At 42.1% G+C, this 14,437-nt stretch overlaps 1 protein-coding gene across 1 annotated transcript in view; it reads right to left on the reverse strand.

The window, feature by feature from the left end:
• Positions 1 to 14,437, reverse strand: part of POLR3B (RNA polymerase III subunit B) — a 105,171-nt gene that overhangs the window by 77,528 nt on the left and 13,206 nt on the right. The window contains exons 6-9 of the mRNA XM_080811691.1: positions 13,506 to 13,606; positions 10,863 to 10,954; positions 9,301 to 9,418; positions 7,536 to 7,644 (exon numbers count right to left, since the gene is read on the reverse strand). Of these exons, the coding sequence (XP_080667817.1) occupies positions 7,536 to 7,644; positions 9,301 to 9,418; positions 10,863 to 10,954; positions 13,506 to 13,606 (420 nt within the window). The remainder of the gene's footprint in view (positions 1 to 7,535; positions 7,645 to 9,300; positions 9,419 to 10,862; positions 10,955 to 13,505; positions 13,607 to 14,437) is intronic.

The following is a 14,437-nucleotide window of genomic DNA, read 5'->3' on the forward strand; positions in this document are numbered from 1 at the left end:
CAGCCAAAGAGCGGTAAATCAGAAAATACGCACTGCTGAAAGTAAACAGAACCCCAATTAGTATTGTCGCAAGACTAATTTTTCTGAGAACTATCAATTCATTCACATTTAGGCTAGAAGAATTTTTTCTAAAGGATGTTTTACCTCATTATTCCAGAGATATCAAGCTATACTTAACGCAGGTTTTAAGAAGAGATTTAAAAAAAAAAACAAAAAACTAAAAACACACTTAAGAGGTTTAAGAAACCCACTTATCTTAAGTGTTTCAAGGTGGCAGCCGGCAACGCCGGTCTTTGTAGATTCCATATGGCACTAGGGCTCACTCCTTCACACATCCGCCTGGAATTCTGCCATATCAAGAAATAGAGCATAATCTCACTAAACCTCTCTTGGCAGAGAAAGAATCTGCTTCTTAGAAGTTACGGGAAAAGTTATGTTTGCATTAAAATTCTTCCTTCAGCTATGCAGAGGAAACGGAACCGGAGAACAAACGGGACCCACATTTGTAAACTGTCTCACTAGGCTTCGATGCTCTGGTGCCCGCTTCCCCGCACACGGGGGAGAAGGAGGGAAACCGGGTCTCAGGTTCCAGGGAGGAACGTGCAGAACATAAGCAGGGCACAGCGGGAAGGGCACCCCTCGGAGTCACAGATCTGAAGTGTCCGTCCTTAAACAAGGTCAGTGACCGACTTCACAGCCACTACCGCTGAACCGCCTTATCCACCTGTTTCTTCCTTTCTCTGAACAAGAGGACGCACATTCTGCAGCTCTCCGTTTGAACTGGAGTAATCTGTGATCCAGAAATCCGATGTGGATGCTTCAGGGTCAGATGTAAACGGAGTAAAGGTTTGAAACTTCTGTGGGGGGGGAGTTAAATATATGCTACGTCCCTTCAGGCCACCTGTGGTGGTTTGAAAAACATTCACCAAATTCTTTGATACTCTCGTCACAAGGTAAAGACGACTCCTCCTTCAGAGTGGAAGCTCAACTCAATGACTCACTCTTATAAGAAAGCAGCGCAGAGTACAACTGCGGAGCCCTGGTTATGAACAGCACTGCGGCTTCCTGCTTGCCCTTGCCCGTAGAGAGCACCTGGGCGGGAAGCCAGCGGCCATGTCCTGCAGACACTCATGCAGCCTGTGGAAAGGTCCGGTGGTGAGGAGCCAAATGCCACCGTGGGGGAGCCGCAATGGAAGCAGACCCCGCCGCGCTCCAGTCCAGCCTCTGGGTGACTTTAGCGCGGGCTGACAACCTGACTCATCAAAGACCCTGAGCCTGAACCACCCAGCCAAGCAACCTCCGTATCTCCGACCAACAGCAACTGTGCTATAATTTGTTACACAGCACAGATAACTCACAGACCAACTTTTGGAATTAAATTTGCTATTTAAACGTAAAAAAGCTTTGTAAATGTAGAACTTGTTTTGTTCAAAACTGTGATTTGTAAACAAAGATGCTCTCACAACACAAATCTCTTCTATACTTTAATTTTCATCGTTTTAGCTCTAATTTGATAGGACGCATTTGTTCAAATGGACACTAGACATAAACTGCACTACTTAAAAATACTAAAAATATAATTAAACATTTTAAGTCCATTAAAACACTTAGCATTTCACGGATTAAAAGAGAGCAATCTTAAAAAAACTGTCATCAGTTCTAATTTTTAAACGAATGAAGGAAAACACCCTAGATTACCCTTTGATGAAGCACACGGAGGGCATCTACTCTCACAGTGATGGCATGTAGGCAGGCCTGTCTACATTTTCTCCTTGGTCTGCAAGAAGCCAGCCAGAAACACGAGAAAAGAGTATTTCTCTGCGAAAAGCTAATTAGAATATAAATTAACTTTTGCCTCTCAATCTCCCAGGAGAGTGTTATATGGGTTTCAACGGAATCAAAACAGACGAATATACGAAAAACACCACCAAGGCAAGTAATCTGCAGTAGAATCTAGTCACCCTTTCCTAAAATCATTGATAATAAAACTTTGTAAGCAATGCACTTCCCTCCCCAGGGGAAAGTGCAAACACTAAGAGAGATCCACACGGGGCGGATGCCAACCCGAGCATGCAAAATGATCGAGCAGGAGAAGGTCTCGCTGGGACAGAAAGGGAATACAAGAGCTGAATGGCCAGCAGCATTCTGGATCAGTCCCCTCTCTTGAAGCAGGATAACCTCTACACCTGAACCGAAGCCACCTGGGTTATTTTAGTAATTAATTTTTAGTTCAGCAATTTCTAAGTGAAAAAGACTACGTAGATTTGGCGTGTAATAGTAGTGGAAAAGCCCTCCTGTATTCTCATTTGACATACGGAGCTGCTTCAAGCTGTCCCGAAGCTGAATCTGAGCAGTAATTTTATAACTGCATAAAATTTTCAAGTATTCTAACATGGATCTAAACAGACTGCTTAGGCCTTCCAAATATTTCTAAGCCACGAAGCAAAGATATGCCAAGTACATGGTAAATGACACCATATGTGCAGGGAGAAGATCAGTGGCAAAGCTGTGCTCTACAAGGACTAAACCCCTCCTCTACTGGGTCACTGAACAACAGGGTGGTAACTCGGTCAGGTTATCATCGAAAGCACTCTAGTGCCGAAGACCAAACTGACTTTATGACTACTCAGCCTTGGGAAGTCACAGCTACAAATAAATGACATATTGCTATGGAAACGACAGCAAAATGCCCAACCATTGTGCTTTACAGACATAATTTAGACATCTGAAAACTAGCTTTATAAGGAACTCTTTGTACTCCAGATATCTGAAATCATTTCACCTGACTAGTAAGTCAGAAATGAATGCTGTATAATAACTTTGTGAAGAAACAGCAGAGATGATACGTTTCAGCAGGTCACCCAGTCTGGCCATCGGGAGTAAGACAGAACAAAAATGAGGGCGTACGCTCTTTAGGAAGTGGCATAAAGTCTTCTCTTCGCATACCCACTAAGTGTGACTACAAGTGTGACTTGTGAAGACAGAGAGAATACTAATGAGAGCAGAACATGCCCACTGACAGCGATATGCTGAAATATATTGTGTGATGGAGGGAAAGGGAGTAAGTTCTTAAAATACCTAATATTCAGAAATCTCTAATCTTTCTTCAGACAGGAATTGATCTATTATCACTAAAAGTTGTCTTAGTAGGTACTAAAAAAACTGTGATGGCCCTCTTTAACTCTGCAATTTTTTCTCTTTAAAGATCAAAAATTTCAATGTAAGTTTGTTTCCAAGAAACAATGCCCAGCCCCCTTGAAATCTGATCTTCTTTTCTATAAAAACTTTCAGACTACAGAGGCCATCACAGAGCATCTGCTGAATACTCGAGAATACAAAATGTAAAGTGGGAAAGATTCATGGGCAGGAGAACCTTTGTAGTGATTCAAGTCCATAAATAAGGCTGATCTAGGTCTTAAAAAGCTTTAGCCGTCATATTCAGACCCAGCATGGAACCTGGAAACCCTGCTGCTTCTGTCACTTTTAGCCAATTGTTGGTTACAATCAACAACCATCAAGTCCTAATGACTGTCAAGGTCTGTGTTAGGGCCACACAACACAAAAAGAGAAATGATGTGACTTTACTGGTCTCCCAGTTTATTTTCCCCAGCTCCTGACACTGAATGTGGAGGCAGAGTGAAGGCAAGAGAAACAGTATCTTCATTCCAGGCCGCCCACTTTTCAAAAAATACACTATCTCCTTTGCGCTTCAGGACAACCCTCCCAGGTGAAATTTTCACTTTACAGGAGATTTATCCAAGACACAGGAAGACTGGAAAATCTGCCTGAGGTCACACAGTTAACAAGTGGAGAAGCTGCAATTTGGCCTAGATCTGTCTGATGCTAAGATCTCCAATTTTCCGTGTTGCTGCCCAGATGGAAAAGTCTTCATAGAAGTTATCAGACAAGATTCCATCAGGCTATTAAAACGTCCCTCTAACGGGAGACCGCAAAACGGGACTATCTGTGACCAATGTACTTCGTTTCTTTAAACTGAAAAAGTTTAAATAGTTGTTGTCATTCTTACACACTGCTGATTAGCATGCAATGGTTAGGTCTCATGAGAAATTTTTGGCCACTTGCCCAAGTTTTTAAAAAAAACATCTAATTCCATTCCCAGGAGTTAAGTCTCACAAACTACTCAGCAATATACATAAATATGTATGTAGAAGAAGACCCAGGGTCGTGTATCAGAGTGAAAACTTGGGGGAAAAAGGACACCTAAGTGTCCCCCTACGGGAAACTGGTTAAACAGATTACACCACCCATGGCTAATTCCTGTACGACACCTACTAAAAATAATGATGTAGCTCTGTATTTATAGATATGGAAAGCTTTTCACAATTCACTGTTCAGTGGAAAATAGTAAAAAAATAGTAAAATCTATGTGTATATTACCAAAGCAAAGGAAGAAGGGTCTGAAAAAACAGGTCCAAAAATGTAGTTCTACTTTTCAGTAACTTTCTAAATTTGTACAATTCAAGGACTGTTCTATAATCAGAAAAGGAGAAATCTGAAATCTCAACTACAGGTTATATAAAAGTACATATTAATTTACAGCCCCATTCTAAAAAGGACTTAAGTTTGCTATAAGCACATGTATACATTTGCAACACAATATTAAATTTGACAGAAGAAACTGTCTTATCAAAATTTTGCTACTTAGCCAAAAAAGTATTTGATAAATGTTTTCTGATTTTAACATGTCCATGTGTCTAGTGATGTATTTTCCATGTGAGTAATATAAGACTACTGCATTATTATAATCAATTTATAATTTCCGGTCTAAGGAAAGTATTCCAAAGCGGCTTTAACCCTCTAAAACATCCATGAGACTCTTTTTGATCCATGGGAACACACTGCCCTCTACTGGAGATGCAATTCCACACAGTTAGATGAAATTCTTTTTACCTCCTTAACACTAAGCATACAACGCACTGCATTGGGGCCTGTGGGATCCTGACAAGAAAAGACAACATTACTTCTGTGATTTAAAAATATAAACCCTTTAGAAAGGTAATAAAAAGTACATTTAAGAATTCTCTCTGGCCCCCCACCCTCCTGCCGATATAAATGGTACTGCTATTATGATCACCATAATCATCCTAAATAAAAAATAACATCATCTCATTTAGAGAACTTAAAAGTATATTAAGTTGTACTAAACATGAAAAAAAAATCTACAGGGATGCCCGTGTGGCTCAGTTGGTTAAGCATCTGACTTTGGCTCAGGTCATGATCTCAGGGTCCTGGTATCAAGCCTGCATCCCCCATGTTGCGGTCCCTCTCAAATAAATAAATACTCTTTAAAAAAAATCTCCCACAACCTTCTTCATGTAATTACATTCAGAATGCAGTTATTTCCTGAATTAAAGAACCCAACTGGTTGGGGTGCCTGGGTGGCTCAGTGGGTTAAAGCCTCTGCCTTTGGCTCGGGTCATGATCTCAGGGTCCTAGGATCAAGCCCCACATCGGGCTCTCTGCTCAGCGGAGAGCCTGCTTCTCCCTCTCTCTCTGTCTGCCTCTCTGTGTACTTGTGATCTCTCTCTCTCTGTCAAATAAACAAATAAAATCTTTAAAAAAAAAAAAAAAAAGAACCCAACTGGTCAACATCCACTCAATACCCATGAACAAGCCGGGACCCCCTTCCTGGCCCCAACTCTCGCCTGACACAAAGAGGCCTGTTTCCCCCACTCCTGTGCTATCGCCAGGTCACAACTCCTACAGGACAAGTTCAAACCCTTCTTTCTTACTCCTCTGAAGCGTATACTCAAATGTCTTTCCTTTCTAACCACCCGCCCCAGAAGCTTCAATGATCCTAACAACTGCGAAGCAGGAATATTTAGTTTCGAAGCGAAACTAAATGAGAAAAGAGTGTTAACCTCAAACACTGTCCAAGTACCCACTCCCTTCAGTATCGACTCGAATAAACTGAGCTCTTGGTTTCAGTCAGCCCTGTCAGCAAGATTCCCTCCTGGCCCACACACAGTCGGGAGTGGGCCTCCTCAGCTGTGTTCTCGAGTTGCCACACACCCTTCATGGGAGAAGACGGGAAATACAGTTCTGTCCTGTGGGCCTCTGGTTACATTTCCTTCAACCCATCCATACAGAACCTTGTTTTCCATGTGTTTCTACTTAAAGACGCCTTATGTGATGAACTTACAGACAACAGCAGTGTAATTCATGCCTGGACGGAGCTTATCTGACACACGTTATCTTCTCCGTAAGGCACATCACTGCCTTCCTGCGCTTAGAAACACTTGCCAGCACTTCAGCCTTGGCTTGGGGGCCATTTTACACAGCAAAATCCCACCCAAAAGCACAAAAATGTGAAAGAACATGGCCTACGCAGATCAGAGAAGGGGCACCTGTTTACAGCAAGAGGGCAGAAACAGGAAGGCGGAGCGTGGCCTTCTTCGACTTCAGCTGGGAACGCAGTTTGGGGACTCCAATCTTTCACTGCTCTGAGCCTGTGCGGGTCTGTGAATAACCGCAAAGCCACCACAGGTGATGATCTCAGGGTCACAAATAAATTTTAGCAAGTAGGAGAAGTCGCAAATACAGAATTCGCAAACACTGAGGATCCGCCATATCACAGAATGTTATGTTAAAATTCTGCTTAATGACTAATACAATTCAAATGTTCATAAAACATGTGTAACCTTCAAGTCTCAGAGCATGTGAGGTGAGCCACTATGCAATTATCTATGAAGACTGAACCATTTAGACATAATTTCTATGGGAAAATGTCTTTTGGGTTCTAAGTCACCAGTCCACAAGCAAGCTGAAAAAAATCAGTTTAAAACATTCATGTTTTTGTAGAAACACATCAGATTCCCAAAGTCCATAAAAAAGAACAAACTTGGTTCCTATTCTTTGACCTGGAAAATTCTACTCCTAGGAATTTAGTTTGCCTATAGATACCCCTGCCCCTGGGTAACGCGGTATTACAGCAGTCCTGTAACAGCAAGAGATGTGTGTATTCCCCAGGGGAAGAATGAGTAAGTAAACTGTGGTACATCCATAATGGGACAGTTTGTCAAAAAGAATGTGGTAGCTCTGTATGAATTGATAATGTAACACGAGCTCCAAGATGAAAGTTATAAAAAAGAAAACAAGCCGAGTGCAAAATGGTATGCAATGTATGTAAGTGAAACACAAAACAGAATAAAACCTGCTACAGATGCATGTGCTTGTACCAGCACTATCTCTTGAAAGATGCCCCATAAACGAGGAGCAGCAGTGTCCTGGGTAGGATAACTATGTGGTTAGGTCCCGGTGAGTGGAAGGGCTTACTTCTCACTATATATCCTTTCGTACCTTAGGATTTTTTATGGCATAGCTGTTAAAAAATAGTGAAAACACATGAACCCTGATCTTAGTAGTTTTCAATTTAAAATATATTACATAACTGACAACTTACGTATGCCACCAATCTTTCTATTCCTAGAGATCCTTAGCCTCCGAATTTCTAATGACATATGAAAATAAAGCAAGAAAGACTTATCATTTTCAGTAGGCACCTGCAGCCTTACCTTAAATATGATGACAATGGGAATATCTTCTGACAACGTATTATGCCTCAAATAAAATCGTCCCTGTTTCACAGCCATATTGGTTCTGCTTTTTTTCTCATGCGTGGAGCTACAAGGAAACACAAGTTGGTTAAACTGTGTCCCCACTTGGTTTCAAGCCGGTAGCATGCAGCAGCAACGATCATCAATCAGTAAGACTCAGTAATCAGTAATGATCAGGAAGCTCCTTCCTAACAGATGCCTTTTGAAGATGTGTAAGTCCTTTCCAACTTTCCTGCCATTTCTATGAATATTTAAAAACACTACACACATTTCTTTAGCTTTGAGAATAAGGTGGAAGTTTTGTGGGTGACGGAGTGACAAATTTATTTTGACCTTACTTCACCTTGGTTCCACCTGAACTGCTTTGATTCAGTGTGAGGTACATTCGTGATCGATTTTATACATTTCAAAGAAAAAACCAAACCTCAGAAGAGTCTACACCATAATGAAAAAATGACGAAGAAATGAATTTATACCCTGTGAGTGTTTAAATTAATAATCCAATAAAACATACCCACACTCTTACTATACAGTGAAGCCAAAAGAAACTAAGGAATCTCCTTTCATTGGTATCTCATCAGCTACAAAGTTCCTAATAGATTTTAAAACATTTCCAAGTGTAATCGGCCGCAACAGGAACACACACTGCTCACCTGCTAGGCACCATTAACACTACGTGACACACTCATATTAGCGCTGATCTCCTACATACTTCGCTTACCCTGAAGGAGTGTCTACAAATCACATATCTGTATGTGAGATCTGTAACTGCCCATCCGAGTGCCTCGTAACTACCAAGCAACAACTCTGGGATTCAGATCCCAACTTCCTGGCTCCAAAAGCTGTAGACAGTAGGAAGACCCGGGTCACAGAGTTATTAGCTCTGGGTCCAAATGCTGGCCACCTCTTCTGATCGGTAGGACCTTGAGCCCAAGGCCTGATACTCAGCAGTGAAACAGAGATAACACCACTTATCTTCGAGGTCTGAGATGATAAATACAGCAACTGTTACACTGCCTGGCTCCTAGTGACTGCTCAGTAAATGGCCATTATTGTTAGCTGCCCCCATCCCCACGGCCGATCAGAAAGAAAAATTAAAGAAGTCTGAGTTGTACAGTTTATTACAGGTCATCAGAGGACAAACCCTACTGAATACTGACATCTTGATTATTCTACGACTGTTTTCTTCCCAGAACGTTTGAATTTACAAATTTCAAATTACATACGATAATAAATCAGAGAAAAGTTACAGGAAACAAGAGATGCTGCTGGAGAAAAATGAGAACACTGTGAAAGAGGCCGGTCAAGAAAACTAACAATAAGATGTAAGTCCATGACAGAATTCATTAAATATTAAGTAAAAAATAATCTCTGGTCATAATGATGTAGAAATACATTACGCAAAATGGTCAAAGCCTAAAAACAAACATGAAAAAGAAAAGGAGTGGTTTCCTATTTCTTTTTTCAACCCTCTTTTAATGCAACAATATTCAACTTGAATAAAACAAGTAGTAGCCTTTCAACCAATGTTTTACACTTTCATCGCTAAAAATTTTAAATCAACACTCCATGTTTCCAGTGTTACACAATAAATTGAATCGTTAAACAGACCAATATTTTGCTGCTTCTTATAGAAGTAACAGGCTACCTCTGTACTGAAAGACAGTCATCTGATATTAATGGAATTATCAGTGTTTCTTAGCAGCATCCCTGCTTTCCGTACCTGGTAACTGAAGCACCAACCGCCCCTTTCCTGTCGGCCTCCACGATGATCCTGTTCTTAGACAGCTGCTCTTGGATAAGAATAACTTTCTCTACCCCCTTGACAATGAAGTAGCCACCTGCCCAAAGGAAGCAAGAAAAGGTTCACATCCTGTTCTTCTGAGAGTGTGACTGAGGAGCGACAGTGACCTCCTGATTCAGAGACCCCCTCCTCCACTGCTCCACGGTGCTGACCAACACTCAGAAGCATTTCCTGATACTGTTGTATGAACGATGACAGTATCAGCAAGTGACTTTAGACAAACGAGCCACTAGAAAATAAACTTCTTGAGGACAGGGATCAGATTTTACTGGTGTACGTATGACCAGCACCTGACATTCACAAGAGGCAAATGGAAAAAATATGTTAAATAAATTAGTCTTCAAATTTCTCAAGCATAGAAATAACCAACAATCTTCAATATAAACTCAAAATTGCCCTAAGTTTTCTAACAAATCAGGGACAACAGTAGACTAGGATTAGGTTTCCTAAGTATTCCATACTGAACCAAATCCTTAAACATTATCATATATCCTTTCTTTGAACACAATTCAAAATAAGATAAAGTGAGGCTTCATTTTACTTTTAGAATATAAACAAGAACAAGCAATATATTTGACTTATGTAACATTCTGTTATACTCTAAAAAAGTCATGTCCTTTGTTAACCTCTTTCCAAGACCTTCTGTGATTTTATATCAATGCAACTTTAGAGGAATAGATGAAAACAACTACGAATTCAATGTGAAATGTGAATTAAGGAATTAAGGAAAAATTTCTGTTAAGTGCTAAGCTTGAATTTTTACAAATTAAACTGCCTAGAACTAGGTATAAACATAAAATTTTTAAAAATTTAAATGAAAGACTTTTGGGTTTTGCCCCTTTACTGCATTTAAAACAGCCTGAAGTGAGCTACTTGAGTTTTTTCTGACCAGCTAAACAAGAAGTCTTGTAAAACTGTTCTTAATTTTTTAGGCATACCAAAAGAAACCACTGAACAAAGAGACGGAGAAAAGTCTGACAAACCATAACAATAAATCACATCTTGGAGTGTTAAAGTTTCAAACCCTAATGAGAGAGGAAACAGTACATCTTTTAGAAATATAGACTAAAAGAATAAAGTTGGAGCCAAATTTCTGGATGTTCCAAAAATATTTTTAATTTTTTTTTCTTAGAGAGCACGCAGGTGTGAGCCAGCTGGGTGCGGACAGAAGTGGGGAGGGGGAGAGAGAGAGAGAGAGAGAGAGAGAATCTTAAACGACTCTGCACTCAGGGCAGAGCCTGATACAGGCCTCAGTCTCATGACCCGGAGATCATAACCCAAGCAGAAGCCGAAATCAAGAGTCCGAGGCCTAATGGGCTACACCACCCAGGAGCCCCACGGTTTGTGGACAGTATTATCCAAGTTCATTATAAAGCAGAAAGGCTGGTATTGTTTTTGAGAATTAAAGCAACAGCAACAGCAAAAGAAAGGTCCAGAAAGGGTAAGAGGTGGGGGGTGAAAATCTAAGGAATCACACATACCTGGATCTAAAGGACATTCGTTCAGTTTGGCGAATTCTGCTGGCGTCTTCCCCGTGAGAACGCAGTTTGAACTACGCAGCATTATGGGCATTCTATTGAAAAAGAAAAGAAAATATCACATAAAGATGGGCACTGGCAAAGAGGTGAAAAGAGGCACCGTGCTCTGTACACATCACCAAGGGGTCTGCATTCCTCTTGGACATTTCAGAACAGGCAGACGAGTGGCAGTTACATGAGAGCCAAGTGAAATGAAGCACTTCCCTAGGTGTGCTGCTCTTCCAGTCCAGAGAATAAAAACTCAAGGGTTTAGTTTCCTTAAACTTTGCAGACAGACTTTGGTACTAGTCAGAAATGGCAACTCTCCACCCAAGGTAAGCAAAGGGACGGCCGTTCGTTACGCAGAAATACCACAATGAACAAAGTGTGAGGAACAAGAGCCTACCAAGACACTCATCAGGCAATTTTAAGAACAAAGCAAAACTTCTACATGTGAAAAATATTAATTTAAAAATCTATGAATAGGCTGAATAACAGATTTGACCCTGGGTGCAGAGAGAATTATTGAGCTGTAAAAGAGACCTGAAGAAATTACTGGGAATGTATTTCAGAAAGACGAAGAGAAGGAATGTATGACAAAGTTTAAGAGGCAAGGAAAGACAGAGTGAAAAAGTCTCATAGACATCTAATCAGATTCTAGATGGAAAAAATATACACAACGGGCAAGGAGTCCTATTCAAAGAGATGGCAGCCGTGGACTTCCAAAAATATAGGAAGGCCATAAACCCACACAATCATATCTACACAGAATAAATAAAAAGAAAGCCACATCCAAACACACCATAGTCAATATACAATCATTGAAGACAAAGAGAAGATTTAAAACCCAGAGAGAACAGGCCGCTTACCAAACAGGGAAGGATGATTGGACAACAGGGCCCCACCTGCAATGAAGGCGGGGTTGGGGGGGGGTGTACAAAGTGTGGAGGGAGAGTCCCTGGCACCTTACTGGTGTGTTCTGTTAATGGCATCATGCAGAATGAGGTCCACATGAGGAGCTCTTCAGACAAAACCAAAAATCCGGAATTTTAAACAAATAGTGTCTAAAGCTGATGTACCAAGACATAGAGGTACATATACAGCATTTAAAGTTATGGATGCACTAAAATCACCAGAATGACATGGTCACGAGATGGGAGCAGGACTGGGGTGAGGAACCAGGGAGGCCTCTTCTTTGTATCAAGTCCTCTCATCTACTATTTGATTTGTTACCAAGTAGGACTATTACTTGAATTAAACGGAAATCTTCTTCCTTAAAAAAAAACAAAACCACCAAACCCCAAACCCAAAAGTCACAGCCTTCCATGAGGCCATGTATAATGTGGCTAGTGCATGGTCCATGCAAGCAGTCAGACCCACAGATGGTCGCTTGCATGAGTGCAGTGAATGCGATCACCTCTCCCAGAGTCTGACACGTGGCAGGTACTCACCAAACACTGGCTACATGCACGCCTTCCCCACCTCCTCCTAACCAGGATGTAAGCCCTTTAGATGGCAATAGTGATGCTCTGAGCCTGCCTCTCCAGTCTGCCCTTTACAATATTCAACCTGGGAAATTATTTATGATCCAAGATAAAACAGGCATGACTATGGTCCATATGTGAGAAAGAAGGAAGGTCTTTATGCTAAAAAACAGTCTTGCTAAAATGAACATTAATATTCTGATATCCCAAATTACTTTCCTCACTGAGGAGTGAGGACAGGAACAATACACACAGCCCCTCCTTTAGGAGACTACAGGGGAGGATCTGCTAAACCTGTGTGTTCCCATGTTACTCTGGACCTCGCCATCACAGCACCTGTCAGATGGTCCCACAGTTACTCAAGCCTGCCTTCCCTGGCAGCTGGGGATGCATACAGCCAACAGGAGTTGTGTCTAAGTATTTTCTGTTGACCCGAGCCCCCAGCACAGTGCAGGACAAGTGACAGGCAATTGGTGCATATTTGCTGAACCAAAGGATATTTATTAAGCTCCGTAGAAGGGGGAGAAACACTTGGGCGGGAATTGTTCGCACTAAGTTTCAAGTCCAACCCCGTTATCGGATGCACAGTGCTGTGAGTTTTGTCCATTTCTACAGGCAAGTCAGTACATTCTCCTTATGAGGGAAAGCAGACTACAACAATGCTAGCTGATATGATCTATCACTTCCAAACCCATTCCAGGCAAATAAATAGTTTCTCCCTTAAATACCCACTGTATTGGAAACAGTTCGACTTTCAAAAAAAACGCAAACATAAAACACACATGAATCCACCAAGAAGACTAGCCCAGGAGAGTTCACTGAAATGAACCTAATGCTTCCCTAACAGCCGGGACTTCAGGAGGAGGTGGGCGCGTTCTCCGCAGCTCTACAGACAGGTTTCATGATGAAAGAGCCCTGCCATCCCAGCCATGCGCTGCCCGCTGCTCTGAGTGTTCTGCTGGGCCGACTCACGGGTCCCCAGAAAGACTCCCATGAAGTAGGCACCGTTTCCCACATCTATTGGGTGAGGAAATGGGGCAAAGGGAACTGCAGGACGTGCTCAAGGTCACCCCGCAGGGCTAGAACGCAGGCCGTGTGCTCCAGCTCGGACACCGTCTCTCACCTGCCGATGGGTAAGGCGTTCCGGATGATCCTCTGGCTGCCTCGGGTGTACTCGATGTCCACGGTGATGGGCGCAGAGTACGTCATGTCCCGCAAACGGCACTGAAAGACAACAGACAGTCACTGCTCCTCCTCCCTGGGAAAGAAGGGGTCCTGAGGCCTCCAAGAGCTCCGTTTCCGGTACGAGGACAGTCCACACTGACCCGTGCCATTCCAGGTGCTGCTGTGAGGGCATCGGGAGTGATGAGCCTGCCTTCTCCATCAGGGGAATGACACCAGCCGCTGATCTAGACACCCCCACGGCATCTCTGCCCCTGCTGGCCCAGAGAGGACCCAGTAACTCTAGTACTGACTGGCTTCCCGCCATTTGATGCCATCCCTGGTCTGCTCCCAACTTTGAAGCAATTTGATTACTTCCCATGGACCCAGTTTTCAAGGAACAGCCTATGTGGTTATCTCACTGGAAAAGTTAACAACACAACTAGTGTAATACCCAAAGTATACACATGCACGAACTAAAAAATTTAAACTATACTTCCTTTTACTCCCCAAATAAACTAACTCTATCACAGAATTCCTTAACAAGCAGTATCCTAGAGCACAAATTGTCCAACACATCCTATTAACAATTTCTGCATTGTCTGGGGAACTTTAGAAACTACTGGTGTGTGCCGTAGTTTGACAAGGCGATGTGTCACTAAATGATGCCCTTACCTGAGCCATGACCAGACACGGCAAACCTCACCAAGATCGTAATGACCTCCCTGTTTTATTGATGGTCATCAGTCAGCCTGTACTCTCAAAAAAAGAATTTCTCTGAACATCAACCACGTAATTCGCGGTACTGAATCCTCTCTCTGCCTCCAACTAAACCAAAGACAGATTTAAACTGTCTCTTTTCCAGTGCGTGGGATCTTTAAATATTAGATAGCT

The sequence above is a fragment of the Martes martes genome (assembly GCF_963455335.1).
Source record: "Martes martes genome assembly, chromosome: 8".
Lineage (NCBI taxonomy): Eukaryota > Metazoa > Chordata > Mammalia > Carnivora > Mustelidae > Martes > Martes martes.